Source organism: Synchiropus splendidus, chromosome 4 (assembly GCF_027744825.2).
Source record: "Synchiropus splendidus isolate RoL2022-P1 chromosome 4, RoL_Sspl_1.0, whole genome shotgun sequence".
NCBI lineage: Eukaryota > Metazoa > Chordata > Actinopteri > Syngnathiformes > Callionymidae > Synchiropus > Synchiropus splendidus.
In genome coordinates, this window is record NC_071337.1 from 20,605,312 (window position 1) to 20,622,559 (window position 17,248).

Consider the following 17,248-nt stretch of genomic DNA (forward strand, 5'->3'; position numbering starts at 1 on the left):
CATAGCCCTGATATTCATCAACTGATGCCGTGTGTAAGAATGCATGGATGCTCCATCAAAACACAAAAATAAGCAAAATCACACACATAATAAGTCCAGGCCAGTTCTACAGTGACGCAATACACATTTAGATACAGCGCGTGACTAATAACTACAGATGATCACACATGGAAATCAGCATTTACAATTCAAGACACGTGTCTTGAATTGTAAATGCTGTAAAATAAACACTGATGACACCAAAAAGCTAAACCCCAGCGCAACTCCAGTATCTACTAGCCAATGCAAAACACAAAAAAAGAACATTGTATACATATTGCACTTTCACAAATTTTTCACGTTTTGCAAAACCTTTATGTGGATGCCCATTGACATGCAATTCCCTCTGGCATTGAACACACGATAGAGCCGCAAAATTGAGCAAAAAAACCCTGGTGACATCATGACGCAGCTTCTTAAAGGGACAGTTACATTAGGTTTGCAGATTGAAAGTGTGTTTTTCCTGTTGACCCTTCACACACAGGTAAGATGCCATATAAATCAAAGTCCAAAGTTTGGTCTCTGTATGAAGCCAGGCGTCAACATGGAGCAGGTCTCTGAGAAGCTCTTCAAGTACAAAAACTTCAATTTTCTAGCAGGTTTCACAACAGCAGAGTACATCGATGGGCTGCAGAACTTCGAGATACGAGACAGTGACATATATCTGGTGACATATCCAAAGTCAGGTAAGATCTTAGGTTGTTTTCTCCCACTAGAGAGGAGAGATGATCTTTGTGTTGTCACCCAGGAACAATCTGGACTCAGCAGATCACAGTCTCGATCGTTAATTTCGACAGTGAGAAAAAAGAATATCCCAACAATTTGGATGAGATGCCATGGCTGGAGTACTCGGAGGGGCGAGAACCTTACTCCACGCGTCCGTCACCGAGGCTCTTCAGCTCTCACCTGACGCCGGCTCTCATGCCACCAGGGCTGAAGGAGAAGAAGGCAAAGGTCAGAGCTCAAGATGAAACTGTGATACATGAATGTTTGCGTCACCTTCAAACAGGCTTCCCTATGGGTATTACTTCCAAGGCAATGTCTTGGCCCTGAAAAAGCATATGTCACCCTGCAAGGCCAGCATAACCCTCTGCAATAAAAGGGGTCCACCTCTTATAGTCTCCAGTTCAAATGATTCAGAGACAGCAGGTCAGATGGACAGCACGCTCAGAGGCCGTCACACACATTAGAAGAATCAAGGTTGCATTCTGTATCCCAGAGGTTCTATGCGCTTTGCCCTCTAACAGACTTTGCTATGGGTTAAGACCAAGCAAAGACTTGTTGGTAAATGTATTCTTAGCTGAACACTGCAAGACCCACACGTGGCACATCAGTCAGGGTGTAGGTCTGAGGAAATCAGGCACCTAACTGGGTGAGCTCCAGTGGTCCTGACATCATGTCAAGGAAAAATAGAATAGTTGGTGTAACCATGCACAACGGTGCCAGAGCAAAAGCAGGACCTGCTCGAGAAGACACAACGGCCTTTTGGTGGACAGAGTCTCTGGGTAAAATACGTTTCACCAACAGGTGACTCTTGGGTGAAAACCGGCCAAACCCTGATTATCTTTTAGAGCACATTTCCTTTGAGAAATCTACTTCCTTTTGGCAAATTTCTTACAATATTTTTGAATATATTGATGTTTTTTTTTCCTCAGATCATTTACGTGATGCGAAACCCAAAGGATGTTGCTGTGTCATATTATCACTTCTCCAAAATCCTTTCTGACGTGGAAACGCCTCAGAACTTTGATCAATTCTTTGAGGACTTCTTACTTGGAAATGGTGAGAACTTCTTGTTGTTGATGTTACAATCAGCAGCAGCACCAAAAAGGCGCTTCACTGAAATGTGTTTTTAAATGAAGGCACAGACCGTAGCTGAGATGTGGTGAACATTTTATTTTTTTTTACCTGTGTTTCAATTTGTTTTTATTGTCTTAGATAAGATGTCCTCATATAACCAACAGATATGACTTGACTGACATGCTTAGGTCAAAGTTTGAACCTTGGCGAACATTTCACGCAGACAGAAGTCCACACGACTAGGATGAAAACTGCAAGATACAGACCAAGTCACCATGCTTTACTGTTTCTGTAATTCTCGTTTCCCCAAATATATGTACCTAAAATGTTTTGTAAAAAGAGCCGCACTAAGTGCTTTTGGCATCTCTAGCATTTCCATATTAATTGCTATATACTGCACATATAACTTGGTTGTCATGTACTGTAGGTAACTGGACTGAAGAGAGTACAGGTTTGTTGTGTTCCCTTGCTTCAAAAACCTGACCTAAATTTGTGTGTCATGTCAGCAGACACTGTTGACTTTTAAATGCACCATTCCATTAAAGTCGGTCTTAGTGTTGTAGTTGAGACCACCTCGTCCAAAACAGAGTCGAGACCTAGACCATAGCACAGAGACCTACTGTCCCCTTGGCACTTATTAACCTGCTGACCACCGATTTGACAGTGGGCGCCTCATCCTGGTTCGACCACATCAGAGCTTGGCAACAGGAGAAGGACAACTACAACATCCTGATGTTGAGCTATGAGGAGATGGTGTTGGTAAGAGGTGGTCTCTCGACACCATGATGGACATGCATCTGTCCCAGTGAAGCAGGACTCTTCTGGTTCTACTCTAGGATCTGGAAGCAGCTGTGAGGAAGATCTGCAAGTTTCTGGGGAGGAACCTGAGTGATGCTCAGATCCAACAGGTCGTCCACAAGTCCACGTTTAAGAACATGAAGAAGGATGAACGAGCCAACTACAAGTTTATTCCAGAAGAAAGACTTAGTGGTGACTTCATGCGCAAAGGTAGCACTGAAACACAACAGCCATATGATTTGGAGTCAAACTACATCTGATGTGTTGCAGGTAAAATCGGTGACTGGAAGAACATGTTCACTGTGGCCCAGAGTGAGCGAATCGATCGTCTACTTCAGGAACGACTCAGTGACGTGCCACTGAAGATCATCTGGGAGTGATGCTGGGATTTACCTCAAATTCTCCAGTAGTCCTGCAGGGTTTCTGTGAAATAAAGTTAACTGTATCAAGAGAAATGTGATTTTTCTTTTTGTGATTATATGGTCCAACTGAACAGCTCGCTGGATATAATTCCTGCACTAGTTCATCATGTTTTTACTTCCTCTTGCTATTTATCTCCCTTCATACACTGGAGAATATTGAAAATGCAAATTTTCAGCATGCATCTTTTCCTCTGTGATCAAAGGCACCTGGATTACTCTTATTTTAAATTCAATGAAAAAGATTGGTATCATTTTGATCACCCAAATAATATGACATAGAACGCAAACAGGGTTCTGTCTCAGTCTCTTCCACTCAGCCGAAAGGTGAACGAACTTTGAAACTGCCACCAAAAATACTGGTAGTAAGTCATAGCCCTGATATTCATCAACTGATGCTGTGTGTAAGAATGCGTGGATGCTCCATCAAAACACAAAAATAAGCAAAATCACACACATGATAATTCCAGGCCAGTTCTACAGTGAAGCAATACACATTTAGATACAGCGTCTGACTAATAACTACAGATGAACACACATGTAAATCAGCATTTACAATTCAAGACACGTGTCTTGAATTGTAAAGTAAATTGTAAAATAAACACTGATGACACCAAAAAGCTAAACCCCAGCGCAACTCCAGTATCTACTAGCCAATGCAAAACACAAAAAAAGAACATTGTATACATATTGCACTTTCACAAATTTTTCACGTTTTGCAAAACCTTTATGTGGATGCCCATTGACATGCAATTCCCTCTGTCATTGAACACACAATAGAGCCGCAAAATTGAGCAAAAAAACCCTGGTGACATCATGACGCAGCTTCTTAAAGGGACAGTTACATTGAACTGCAACATTAGATTGACAAGGACATTATATTTCTTCTCAACAGCGCTGTCACGAGGGCAATGCCTGCAGGTGGATTAACCAATAGCAAAGGCCTTTAGAGGACTACATACATTCATAGAACTGCAGTTACATTAGGTTTGCAGATTGAAAGTGTGTTTTTCCTGTTGACCCTTCACACACAGGTAAGATGCCATATAAATCAAAGTCCAAAGTTTGGTCTCTGTATGAAGCCAGGCGTCAACATGGAGCAGGTCTCTGAGAAGCTCTTCAAGTACAAAAACTTCAATTTTCCGACAGGTTTCACAACACCAGAGTACATCGACGAGCTGCAGAACTTCGAGATACGAGACAGTGACATATATCTGGTGACATATCCAAAGTCAGGTAAGATCTTAGGTTGTTTTCTGTCACTAGAGAGGAGAGATGATCTTTGTGTTGTCACCCAGGAACAATCTGGACTCAGCAGATCACAGTCTCGATCGTCAATTTTGATAGTGACAAAAAAGAATATCCCAACAATTTGGATGAGATGCCATGGCTGGAGTTCTTGGAGGGGCGAGAACCTTACTCCACGCGTCCGTCACCGAGGCTCTTCTGCTCTCACCTGACGCCAGCTCTCATGCCACCGGGGCTGAAGGAGAAGAAGGCAAAGGTCAGAGCTCAAGATGAAACTGTGATACATGAATGTTTGCATCACCTTCAAACAGGCTTCGCTATTCGAAGAATCAAGGGCGCATTCTGTATCCCAGAGGTTCTATGCGCTTTGCCCTCTAACCGACTTTGCGATGGGTTAAGACCAAGCAAAGACTTGTTGGTAAATATATTCTTAGCTGAACACTGCAAGACCCACACGTGGCACATCAGTCAGGGTGTAGGTCTGAGGAAATCAAGCACCTAACTGGATGAGCTCCAGTGGTCCTGACATCATGTCAAGGAAAAATAGAATAGTTGGTGTAACCATGCACAACGGTGCCAGTGCAACGTTTCCCCAACAGGTGACTCTTGAGTGAAAACCGGCCAAACCCCGATTTATGTTTTAAAGCACATTTCCTTTGAGAAATCTACTTTCTTTTGGCAAATTTCTTACAATATTTTTGAATATATTGATGTTTTTTTTCCTCAGATCATTTACGTGATGCGAAACCCAAAGGATGTTGCTGTGTCATTTTACCACTTCTCCAAAATCCTCTCTGATGTGGAAACGCCTCAGAACTTTGATCAATTCTTTGAGGACTTCTTACTTGGAAATGGTGAGAACTTCTTGTTGTTGATGTTACAATCAGCAGCAGCACCAAAAAGGCGCTTCACTGAAATGTGTTTTTAAATGAAGGCACAGACCGTAGCTGAGATGTGGTGAACATTTTATTTTTTTTAACCTGTGTTTCAATTTGCTTTTATTGTCTTAGATAAGATGTCCTCATATAACCAACAGATATGACTTGACTGACGTGCTTAGGTCAAAGTTTGAACCTTGGCGAACATTTCACGCAGACAGAAGTCCACACGACTAGGATGAAAACTGCAAGATACAGACCAAGTCACCATGCTTTACTGTTTCTGTAATTCTCGTTTCCCCAAATATATGTACCTAAAATGTTTTGTAAAAAGAGCCGCACTAAGTGCTTTTGGCATCTCTAGCATTTCCATATTAATTGCTATATACTGTACATATAACTTGGTTGTCATGTACTGTAGGTAACTGGACTGAAGAGAGTACAGGTTTGTTGTGTTCCCTTGCTTCAAAAACCTGACCTAAATTTGTGTGTCATGTCAGCAGACACTGTTGACTTTTAAATGCACCATTCCATTAAAGTCGGTCTTAGTGTTGTAGTTGAGACCACCTCGTCCAAAACAGAGTCGAGACCTAGACCATAGCAAACAAAGACGTCTGGACAAAAAAACACAGAGATCCAAACAAACCTACTTATTAACTTGCTGACCACCGATTTGACAGTGGGCGCCTCATCCTGGTTCGACCACATCAGAGCTTGGCAACAGGAGAAGGACAACTACAACATCCTGATGTTGAGCTATGAGGACATGGTGTTGGTAAGAGGTGGTCTCTCGACACTATGATGGACATGCATCTGTCCCAGTGAAGCAGGACTCTTCTGGTTCTACTCTAGGATCTGGAAGCAGCTGTGAGGAAGATCTGCAAGTTTCTGGGGAGGAACCTGAGTGATGCTCAGATCCAACAGGTCGTCCACAAGTCCACGTTTAAGAACATGAAGAAGGATGAACGAGCCAACTACAAGTTTATTCCAGAAGAAAGACTCAGTGGCGACTTCATGCGCAAAGGTAGAACTGAAATACAGCAGCCACATGATTTGGAGTCAAACTTCATCTGATGTGTTGCAGGTAAAATCGGTGACTGGAAGAACATGTTCACTGTGGCCCAGAGTGAGCGAGTCGATCGTCTACTTCAGGAACGACTCAGTGACGTGCCGCTGAAGATCATCTGGGAGTGATGCTGGGATTATCCTCAATTCTTTCTGTGAGATCAAATTAAATGAATTGACTTGAGAGTAGTTTTGATTTCCTTTTGCTGCCATTCACTTTGCCAACATAGATAGCATCAACAACAAGGCAATGCGGCAGACGAGGCAGCAAAAGAAGTGTCAAGGTGCAAAACAGCCATTTTGTCACCTATGGTGACATTAGAACCCACAGTCACACCTGAAGACATAATCTTGATCCAAGAAAATGCAGACGAAAATGAAAAGGTTTTGTGGAAACAAAGAGGAGCTACTGTGGACAATAAAGGTCTCTGGCGATCACATGAAGGCCTGCTCGTAGCTCCAGCTGCACTTTTGACCATCTTGATTTCTGAGGTGCACAGTGCAGATCACTGTGCAAGGGGGGAAGTGGTGAAGAAAATCAGACAGCAGGGATATTGGTCCCCATTTTTGCAGACAACAACAGATGAAGTGCTGAATCAATGTGAGATTTGTGCAGAAAACAATGTACGAAAAAACATCAAGACACCAATAGGTCATATTCCAATCCCAGAAGGTCCATTTAAAGATCTTGTGATCGATTACGTTGACATGATAAAAACGGTTCAAGGGAAACGCTACATGTTGGTGGTAGTTGATCGGTTTAGCCGCTGGGTTGAAGCAGCACCATCCAAAGACTTGAGTGCTGAAACAGTAATCAAATTCCTGACCAGAGAAATCATTCCTCGATTTGGCATTCCATCAGAAATAAGCTCAGACAACGGTGCTGCATTTGTACAAAAGGTTGTGAAGGGCATCTTGCAGCAACTTCGAATCAAACAACGATTGGGTGCCGTTTATCACCCCCAGAGTCAGGGAATGGTTGAGAGGATAAATGGAACTCTGAAAGCGAAACTGAACAAGATCTGTGCAAGCACGAAGCTAAATTGGGTTGATGCGTTACCATTAGCACTGATGAGTTATCGCATGCAAACTCATCGAAGCACACATTTGACACCACATGAGATGTTGACGGGACGGCCGATGCCAGCACCACATTTGAGGGGACCCTACAAGGGGCCTCCACTTGAGCAACTACAATCTGAACTTAGAAGTTATATGAAGCAATTAACTTCTATCCATAAGACTATCTATCTGCAGGAGAGAAAACGGGAGCTTGAGGCCGATCGTGAGGTCGGGCATTTGGTGGTACCCGGCGACCACCAACAGCTGTCCAAGTCGAAGGCAGCGCCACTTGGTACCATCTGAGCCATTGCACAAAGGCACAAGGCCCCACTACCAAACAGGAAAGAAAACAGGGCAGTGAAGTCAATGATTTAGATAGTCAAAATGTTGATGACAACACAGCAGACACACAGCCCCCCAGAGTCTGCACACCTGGTGGAGGAACCCCAGCACTAGTGGGGACTGAAATGTACTGTATCACATTATTTTATTTGGTGATCGACGAGCGGGACTTGCGTGGCTAACCTCCAGAAATGTCCCTACGTGACCTTAACTACAGCGAGTCATGAAGATCTTTGAGTGACTTATAGTTCTTGTCCTCTCTAAAAGCAATAATCATGTTCATTATTTGTGTTCCAAGTTCTCAGTGTATTCTGACAAGGTCATGTGTATGTATCCTGTGGCAGGACTCCTCCATAGCACCTGATACATGCCCTGCCACCAGGTGCTCACGCTGGCCTGCCGCTTAGCACGGTAACACAGTTTTGAGCAATGCTCATCAATAAATACATTTCTATTCACATTATTTTCCCTCCATCCTCCACTTTCTTCCTTGAGCATCGACGGTTTGGAGTGCTTCATTTTTCAGTTCATACAATACAACTTACGTGGGGTCTCAACTGATACTGTCCGTCATACTGGACGGGTACTCACACCCCTCAAGCAAGGCAGGGCGGCTATTCACACCCTATGTGGATGTAAACACCCCATTGAATGGGGGGTTTCCCTATTTTGTGGAGGGGAGGAATACAATTCTGCTAGTTATATTTTTGCATCGTCATTTTAAGCGGTGAAGCACTGTGCCGCTTCTCTCACAGAAAGGTGCAATACAAATAAAGTGTACTCACTCACTGATGTTGAGTATGATGGTGAGCACTCATATAAAGTAGATTATGGAGATCGAAATAAGGAGAGCATGTATAAACCACGAGGCCAGTGTTTCAAATGATTCAAAGATAAACTGTGGAGTCTAGCTCAACAAAATGTGTGGTACAAATGGGACTGGCAAGGAAGGACTCAGGAAGAAAATATGATTTGCATGATGTCCCCAAATGAACTCCCACTTGTGATTCCAGGCAAATAGACGTCCAAGGAACACACTGAAACTCAACAGAAACAGTGCAGGGAAAGCACCTTTAACTCAAATATACAGTACTATGGATTTTTAAAATGATCAGTGTGTGGTCTTGGCTGCAGGATTTAATGCCAACATCTGGTGGCTCATGCGAAACAACAAAAAGAAATGCAGGTGAAAAGGCTTTTAAGTGTGATTTCCTGTACTCTGCCTTCATTTTAAGTGTAAATGTAATGCAGGTGAATCGGTTTCACCTCAGGTGACACAATGTTCTCAGCTGTCATATGTTCTCAGAGTCCAAGTAGTTTGGTTGCGACGAGGACTCTTTTGTTAGTTGTTATTTTGGCTGAATTTTTGCTTTAAAAAGTCTTGAGGAGCCCTACATTACTGGATATAAATGACCCAAATATCACAAATATGCACACAACATTTCTAAATTCAAATTGACTTTTAACATTCCTGACAGCGCCATGGACATATAGCTTGACATATGATATGCATGCAGTCGTATTGAAGTACTGAAGTAGGCATTGCTTTCTTTCTTCAAAAATTCCCACTTTGCATATGATCAAACTTCTATTATACTTCAAACCAGGATAAAGAAAGGACACGCCAAAACAAAGCAGAAAGCATTTGCAAGACCTGAGGCTGTTCGATGAGAACCAGGGCGGAACCAAAAACACTTTGGTAACCAGTCATGAGTTGTTCTTGTATGTGGTATAACATTTTTGTGACGTCCTCTTTTCATATGAAAATGATTGAATGCCAAAGTGAATCTCGTGTCCTGATGATGGTAGGTGAAAATGCTTAACAGATGCTAGACCTTTTACTGCTGTCGAAATGTTTTTTTTTTTGCTGTAAAAATTGACACAGAATAGGCACATGGTCTGCAAGGCCTTCATCACAGGTCATTTCTTTAAATATGTATTGGCACAAATAATCTTTACTTGTATTTTGCTTGTGTTCTTGACCATGAGACCAGTCCATCACTGCTCCTCAGATTTGTCAGGAAGATCTTGTTACGTCCAACTACTACAGCTAGTTTTACGGCTGCAGAAATAAAAGGAAGACGAAAAAGAACGATGAGTAAATCAGTGTTGTTACTCTTAGTCCTTGTTGTATTTGAGCAGCAGAGGGCGCAGTGCTGCAGGAGGGAGAAGCAGAATGGAGATTGAAGATGAGGGAATAGCGGCGGTGAAGAGTATTTAGGGCCAATATTCAGAGAAGTGGACAGGTGAAGAAGAGAGTGCAGGCGCGGTATTGCATGAGTGAATGGCTGCTTCATTGGCTGACTATCCTTTGATTTAAACAAAAGGTCTGTGCCGAAGCCCTTGAAGACCACGTGCCTGTTTTGTGTGAATTTGTTCAATTGAATACATTTCAACAACATTAAAATAATAAAACTCAAACTTTTTCTATTGCACTGCAAGTAAGGAAACTTCTCCAATCAAGCAAAATAAAAAATAAAAATTGTATATATATATATATATATATATATGTGTGTGTGTGTGTGTGTGTGTGTGCACCTCATTCCACATAATTATTTCAACTTTTTCCCAAAAAGGGTTTTTCACTGACTGTGTATTTCATTGTTGACCCTTAACCCTACACAAACAACATCCCATATAAGTTCAGGTCAAAGTTCGGTCTCCTTCTGAAGCCCGGTTTCAACATGGAGCAGGTCTCTGAGAAGCTCTTGAAGTACAAAAACTACAATTTTCCTGCAGGCCTCACGACAGCAGAGTACATCGATGGGCTGCAGAACTTTGAGATACGGGACAGTGACATATATCTGGTGACGTATCCAAAATCAGGTAAGATTTTCAGTTCTTTTCTGCCACTAGAGAAGAGAGATGCTCTTTGTGCTGGCACCCAGGAACAATCTGGACTCAGCAGATCACAGTCTCGATCATCAACTTCGATGGTGAGAAAAATGAATATCCCAACAACTGGGATGAGATGCCATGGCTGGAGTACTTGGAGGGGCGAGAACCTTACTCCACGCGTCCATCACCGAGGCTCTTCAGCTCTCACCTGACGCCAGCTCTCATGCCACCAGGGCTGAAGGAGAAGAAGGCAAAGGTCAGAGCTCAAAATAAAGAAAAAGATTTTTATTTTCTGCATGTTTAACGAATGAACATCGTCAGACATGTAGTTCACAAAATGTGAAAGCAAAAAACAAAAAACAAATATAAAGATACTATTAAGGTTCTTTCTACAAAATTTCCCTGTAACAATCTGTCAAACACGCTCAACCCTCTCGAAGCGTTTGCAAAAACTTAGACTGAGTACAATTGTTCTTTCTTCATTAAAACCGCTTTACTTTCACTCCCTTTTTAGAAGTTGTTGTTTATTAGCTTTTTTTTAAACCACAATATTCTATATTTCTTGTTAGCTAATGTAATAATGTTTTTTGTCAGATCATTTACGTGATGCGAAACCCAAAGGATATTGCTGTGTCATTTTATCACTTCTGCAAAATCGTCAGAGACCTGGAAACGCCTCAGACCTTTGATCAATTCTTTGAGGACTTCTTACAAGGAAATGGTGAGAACTTGTCGTTCCTTCCTCTCAATCTCAGCATGTCTTTAGTTCAAGTTGGTTCTGCTCTAGGCTTTTGCCTCGCCTCTATTTTAATTGTTTATTAAGGTGATCGAGCTTTCATGACTCAGTTAAATGTATCAGCTGTGATGCTATCGAAAAAGCAAGAAGACCCTAAAATCCGTAGCTCCAAAAAACTGTTAGCAAAAAAAAAAAAAATTTATTAGCAAAAAATGAGAAAGGTAATTTGATCTTTTACAGTCAATATTCTGGGCTTGTGTCGTGACAGGTGACAAATTTGGGACAATATAAGGACTTATCTTGCAAAGTAAAATCTAAAATAGTAATAATCTAAGCCATCTAGACTTTTCCTGATTTCCAGGAGGGGAGGGAAGGGTTTCTGACACGCAGAAGAAGAGAAGGTTTCCCTACAAATTCACACACCATCTGCTGGAAAGGTGATGAAGATGAGCAAAAGGTTGTGCAGTGTTAAGTCAGGAAACGTGACCCACCTTGAAAATGTCAGGCATGTGTGGCACTGTGTCTGTAGCTGGTCAGTTTCTTCTGGTGGGACAGTAACAGTTTCAAAAGCCTAACCTCCATTTAAGTGTAACATGTCAGGCAGGAGGGGTGTGTGGAGGTTGGGGGGTTGATTCTATATTCATTTGCTGATTTGCCAGTGCTCGGTTCATCCTGGTTCGACCACATCAGAGCTTGGCAACAGGAGAAGGACAACTACAACATCCTGATGTTGAGCTATGAGGACATGGTGTTGGTAAGAGGTGGTCTCTCGACACTATGATGGACATGCATCTGTCCCAGTGAAGCAGGACTCTTCTGGTTCTACTCTAGGATCTGGAAGCAGCTGTGAGGAAGATCTGCAAGTTTCTGGGGAGGAACCTGAGTGATGCTCAGATCCAACAGGTCGTCCATAAGTCTACGTTCAAGAACATGAAGAAGGATGAACGAGCCAACTACAAGTTTGTGCCTGAAGAAAGACTCAGTGGTGACTTCATGCGCAAAGGTAGAACTGAAACACAACAGCCATATGATTTGGAGTCAAACTACATCTGACGTGTTGCAGGTAAAATCGGTGACTGGAAGAACATGTTCACTGTGGCCCAGAGTGAGCGAGTCGATCGTGTACTTCAGGAACGACTCAGTGACGTGCCACTGAAGATCATCTGGGAGTGATGCTGGGATTTACCTCAAATTCTCCAGTAGTAGAGTCCTGCAGGGTTTCTGTGAAATAAAGTTAACTGTATCAAGAGAAATGTGATTCTTCTTTCTGTGATTACATGGTCCAACTGAACAGCTCGCTGAGTAGAATTGTTCATTGCTTCTTGAATTGACCACCCAAATAATATGGTGCACAATCATCATTTTCTCAAGTTGTTGTCCCAAACAGGGTTCTATGCCACATGTGCTCCTCTCATGACCTTCACTGTTGGTTACCTCGAGCCACTGGCCTTGGCTTCAGACTTTGATTGATTGGCTGTCCATCCAGGAAGGCACCTCCCACCACATATAAGCCCCTTTCCCCCCCACCACTTTGCTCCTTTTCCACACAGTCTTGATCACCATCAGTGCTTTTGGTTCGTAGTCATGGATCGTCGTGTGGATTCGGTGAGTTTTTCCCAAATATCATCTGATCACATCATCTGACCATACGTTGGCCAAGTGGAGTCGGCACCGACAGCCTTCCCTGTGGATGAGATGCCATGGAGGAGGAGGATTTTTCGTCTTCAATTTACATGAAGACACAGAAGAAGGCCTCAAGCCTGTTTTTGTGTGTCCCAAAATGGTACAGCTTTGGAGACACTCGGGCCAAGGACTTGGAGTCTCCTCTCTCCATCTGTGCGTCTTCCAGAGCATATGGCAGTACTCCACTGTGGTGGGTGTGGACGACACCAAGGGGCTCCCACTGCTAGGGGAAACCCTTGGGTTCTGCTTGCCGCCATCCACCTCCTTGTGGACTGCAAGACAGCGCTGTTCCGAGGTCAGTGCCTCCAGATGGATTGATCAATAGCGAAGGCCATTCTGGGGCCATGTACATATTCATAGAACTGCGGTTACATTAGGTTTGTACATTGACAGTATGTTTTTCCTGTTAACCGTTCACACAGAGAGAAGATGCCACATAAATGAAGGTCCGAAGTTTGATCTCTGCATGAAGCCAGGCGTCAACATGGAGCAGGTCTCTGAGAAGCTCTTCAAGTACAAGAACTACAATTTTCTTGCAGGTCCCATGTCAGTAGAGTACATTGATGGGCTACACAACTTTGAGATACGAGACAGTGACGTATATCTGGTGACGTATCCAAAATCAGGTAAGATCTTAGGCTGTTTTCTCCCACTGGAGAGGAGAGATGATCTTTGTGTTGTCACGCAGGAACAATCTGGACTCAGCAGATCATCATCTTGATCGTCAGTTTCGATGGTGAGAAAAAAGATTATGCCCACAACTTTGACGAGATGCCATGGCTGGAGTACTTGGAGGGGCGAGAACCTTACTCCACGCGTCCATCACCGAGGCTCTTCAGCTCTCACCTCGTGCCAGTTTTCATGCCACCAGGGCTGAAGGAGAAGAAGGCAAAGGTCAGAGCTCAAGATGAAACTGTGATACATGAATGTGTGACACCATCTCATGGGCTTTGCTATGGGTGTTACTTCCAAAACAATGCTTTGGCAGTGAGAAAGCTCACGTCACCCAGCAGGGGCAGCATAACCCTCCGCAATAAAAGGGGTCCACCTCTTATAATCTCCAGTTTAACTGATTCAGAGAAAGCAGGTCAGATGGACAGCACGCTCAGAGGCCGTCACACACATATTCGTGGAATCATGGTTGCATTCTGTAACCTGGAGTTTCTGCTTCATGTGTACTCTGCCCTCTAACCGACTTTGCTGTGGGTTACAACCAAGCGCAGACTTGTAGATAAATGTATTCTCAGCTGAACACAGACATGACCCACATGTTGAGCCTCCGTCAGGGTGCAGGTCTCAGGAAATTAAGCGTCTTACTGGGTGAGCTCCAGTGGTCCTGACATGTCAAGGAAAAAAATCGTATTGTGTACCAGTGCAACAGTGAGGAGCTCTGTAGAAGCCACCAAGCCAAGAGTAAAAGGTACCACAGAGACCTGCAGTAGTGTGTTGACTGGCTCCCTCGCTGCCGTCGTAGGCCCGAGTGCCAGGTGTTGTGAAGTGGTTTGAAGTAGGACCCTCACATTTTCTAAATTCCTTCCACGCACGAATTCCAATTCTGCCCGCAACTTTTGTTCCTCATTCCGCTTACGTTAACCTCCCAACTTCCATTCATTCCGCTTGTGAGCAGTTATTTAGTCTCACTTTTTAGTTATATATTTGTCTAGTTTATCCCTCGTGTGCGTGTGCGTGAGTAGCCACCACCACTGAGGGCTTTCAGTTTATCGCCACCTCGTTGAGCTTAACTCTGGTTGTGCTTTCTGTTGTCCCAGTTGTCAGGCTTGAGATTCTAATCCGCCTCTCTTGTTTTCCAGATTCTACCCGAGTCTCTGTGTGTTCATCCCGGTCCGCGTTTTGGTGCCTGGCGCTCTTAGTTGTTAGTTATTTGTCTATTTATTTGTATCGATTAAATCTTGGAGTTTAATCACATGTCCTGTGTCATCTGTCGACCAACACTGACTGCACTTGGGTTCAGTCCTCCGCCATCATGACAAGGTGAGCAGCAAAAACACTCACACGCGATACACAGCAAACAGCAGTAAACAAAACGAGGAATGAACTAAGAAGGTGGCAGATAACAAACATGCACGCACAATCCAAATATATCAATCACACGGAAAACAATGGCACGAGAGGAAGAACTTTTCCAGTGGACACGAAGTGACCACCTGGCAACACAGTCTGGAACCAAGGTGTTAGGCTTGCCCAGCAAGGCTTGATTGCGGAAGTGGTCCCTGCTGTGACTTAGACTTAGAGACTTAGACTTAGACTTGACTTTATTGATCCCTTTGCGATGACTCCCTCCAGGAAATTTACGTTTCCAGTGACAATAGAGGCAAGGAAGGGCATGCAGTTAGGAAGAGCATCACACAGAGAATAAGAAAGAAAATACAAATGAAATAAAAATAATAATACTAATAACCTGGAAGTAAAAATACAATTGAAAATAAAATAAGATAAAAAAAAAAAAAAAATATATATATATATATATATATATATATATATATATATATATATATATATATATATATATAATAAAAATAAAATAAAATAAAATAAAATAAAATAAAATAAAATAAAATAAAATAAAATAAAAAAGTTAAAAATTAAACTAGGTTAAAAAGGGTTATTGCACCGTAGGGATGGTTATTGCACATTGAGATGGGTATTGCACATTGTAAGAGCAGGTGTCCATTTCTATGTGGTAAAGCGTGGTGTACCCTACTACTTCCTCCCCCCAAGTGAGGAGTTGTAGAGTACGATGGCGTGGTGTACAAAGGAGTTCTTAAGTCTGTTGGTCAACTGTGTTGCTGTGAAGCTGGAGGAGGGGTGCGAAGCAGGACAGGAAATAGAAAAACACAACCGTTGAACGTTTACCACTTCTCCAAAATCTCCAAAATCTTTTCTGGAGTGGAGTGTAACACCTCAGACCTTTGATCAGTTCTTTGAGGACTTCTCACTTGGAAATGGTGAGAAGCTGCCGTTCCTTCTGTTATGTTCGAGATGCGGATCGTAACCTAGTTGCAGCAATGCAAGAGTCACAGGAGGCAGAAAGCGAGTCAAATACAATGGTTTAATAAATAATGCAAACGACACAACAAAAGACGTCACTGAACCAAGAGAAGTGAACAGAAAATCAATTCCAAAGCCTCACTGAACAGGGAAGAGTCCAACATAATGCATAACCAAACCGTGAGAATTAATCATGACACCTTCATCTCAATCCCATGAGATGAATCTCACGCTGCCAGTTCAAGTTATGAATCCCAGGCCGATTTCTGCCTCACCACGATGTTAATTGTTTGTCAAGTCGAACGTTCATGTTTTTGTCTGCGGTGTAAAAGAACAATTAAAAAGTGGCACCAGAACGGCTCTCCACTAAAATGCGTTTTGTGTTTCAATTTGCTTTTATTGTCTCTGATAAGATGGGCGAAACCTTCACTGATGTCCTCATATAACCAACAGATATGACTTCACTGAGGTGCTGAGGTCAGAGTTTGCACCCTGGTTAATGTTTGACTCAGAGAGGACGCACTACTAGGTTGAAAACAGCAACATACAGACCAAGTCACAATGCTTTACTGTTTCTGTAATTCTGGTATCCCCAAATATATGTACCTAAAATGTTTTGTAAAAAGAGCCACACTAAGTGCTTTTGGCATCTCTAACTTTTCCATATTAATTGCTACATACAGTACAAATATACAGATGCTCTGAACTGTCATGGTAATTTATTTATATATTATCTTGTTCGTACGAGAAAAAAAAAAAACAAAAAACATGTTCGCTGCACACAACTTAAGCCAGATCAGCAACGTACATGAAACAATGACATCACTGTCCGTGTGTCTTGACTTTCTCACAAAAGTTGTCATATCACAGCAATAACATCAAACTACAGAATGCAACTCATTCAACTCCAGCTGTTCTGTCCATGATAAATATTAATGCCAAATCTTCAGCTACTCTTTCATTAAACAACGTTGTAAACACAGATGTGAAAGTCAGTTTGGAACATCCACACATTCCATGCTGAACCTGACATCTGTTAAAACGTTACGTCAATTATGTATAATCAGTACGGCTCCAGATGATGATGTCATAATTCATGCTTTGATTCCCTCAGCAGCGGGTAATAACAAGCTCGTTCCATTTATAGGAAGACTGGAGCACGGTTAGACACCACAGCAGGAATGGAACCTCAAACCTCTGAGATGATAGAGTCATTCTGGCCACCTGACTGTGGAGTGGACACAAACATCAAAGGCACAGCTACAGCCGCATTCTGGAGAAAAGCACCTGTTGAAGGTTTAATTACATTAAAGAAGATGGATGAAATGAAT

General features: G+C 42.6%; 3 protein-coding genes across 3 annotated transcripts; all 3 read left to right on the forward strand.

Annotated features, from left to right (window-relative positions):
- Positions 1-582: 582 nt before the first annotated feature.
- Positions 583-3,017, forward strand: LOC128757754 (amine sulfotransferase-like). Its single transcript, XM_053863270.1, has 6 exons — positions 583-725; positions 788-993; positions 1,695-1,821; positions 2,504-2,598; positions 2,676-2,847; positions 2,908-3,017. Exons 1-6 carry the CDS (start codon positions 584-586, stop codon positions 3,015-3,017), a joined length of 852 nt encoding a protein of 283 aa, XP_053719245.1. The 5' UTR covers position 583.
- Positions 3,018-4,143: 1,126 nt separating this feature from the next.
- LOC128757025 (amine sulfotransferase-like) lies at positions 4,144-6,376 on the forward strand. The gene is made up of 6 exons (XM_053862003.1): positions 4,144-4,292; positions 4,355-4,560; positions 5,032-5,158; positions 5,863-5,957; positions 6,035-6,206; positions 6,267-6,376. The coding sequence occupies exons 1-6, from the start codon at positions 4,151-4,153 to the stop codon at positions 6,374-6,376; spliced, it is 852 nt and encodes a 283-aa protein (XP_053717978.1). The 5' UTR covers positions 4,144-4,150.
- Positions 6,377-10,333: 3,957 nt separating this feature from the next.
- LOC128757029 (amine sulfotransferase-like) lies at positions 10,334-12,425 on the forward strand. The gene is made up of 6 exons (XM_053862006.1): positions 10,334-10,477; positions 10,540-10,745; positions 11,084-11,210; positions 11,885-11,979; positions 12,057-12,228; positions 12,289-12,425. The coding sequence occupies exons 1-6, from the start codon at positions 10,336-10,338 to the stop codon at positions 12,396-12,398; spliced, it is 852 nt and encodes a 283-aa protein (XP_053717981.1). The 5' UTR covers positions 10,334-10,335; the 3' UTR covers positions 12,399-12,425.
- Positions 12,426-17,248: the final 4,823 nt, after the last annotated feature.

What these genes read in the sequence shown, in the direction of transcription:
- LOC128757754 (XM_053863270.1), top strand. Translation starts at nt 584, where the DNA reads ATGGAGCAGGTCTCTGAGAAGCTCTTCAAGTACAAAAACTTCAATTTT. An exon ending in GGTGACATATCCAAAGTCAG is followed by an intron (nt 726 to 787) that starts GTAAGATCTTAG and finishes GTTGTCACCCAG; the next exon opens with GAACAATCTGGACTCAGCAG. An exon ending in GCTATGAGGAGATGGTGTTG is followed by an intron (nt 2,599 to 2,675) that starts GTAAGAGGTGGT and finishes GTTCTACTCTAG; the next exon opens with GATCTGGAAGCAGCTGTGAG.
- LOC128757029 (XM_053862006.1), top strand. Translation starts at nt 10,336, where the DNA reads ATGGAGCAGGTCTCTGAGAAGCTCTTGAAGTACAAAAACTACAATTTT. An exon ending in GGTGACGTATCCAAAATCAG is followed by an intron (nt 10,478 to 10,539) that starts GTAAGATTTTCA and finishes GCTGGCACCCAG; the next exon opens with GAACAATCTGGACTCAGCAG. An exon ending in GCTATGAGGACATGGTGTTG is followed by an intron (nt 11,980 to 12,056) that starts GTAAGAGGTGGT and finishes GTTCTACTCTAG; the next exon opens with GATCTGGAAGCAGCTGTGAG.
- LOC128757025 (XM_053862003.1), top strand. Translation starts at nt 4,151, where the DNA reads ATGGAGCAGGTCTCTGAGAAGCTCTTCAAGTACAAAAACTTCAATTTT. An exon ending in GGTGACATATCCAAAGTCAG is followed by an intron (nt 4,293 to 4,354) that starts GTAAGATCTTAG and finishes GTTGTCACCCAG; the next exon opens with GAACAATCTGGACTCAGCAG. An exon ending in GCTATGAGGACATGGTGTTG is followed by an intron (nt 5,958 to 6,034) that starts GTAAGAGGTGGT and finishes GTTCTACTCTAG; the next exon opens with GATCTGGAAGCAGCTGTGAG.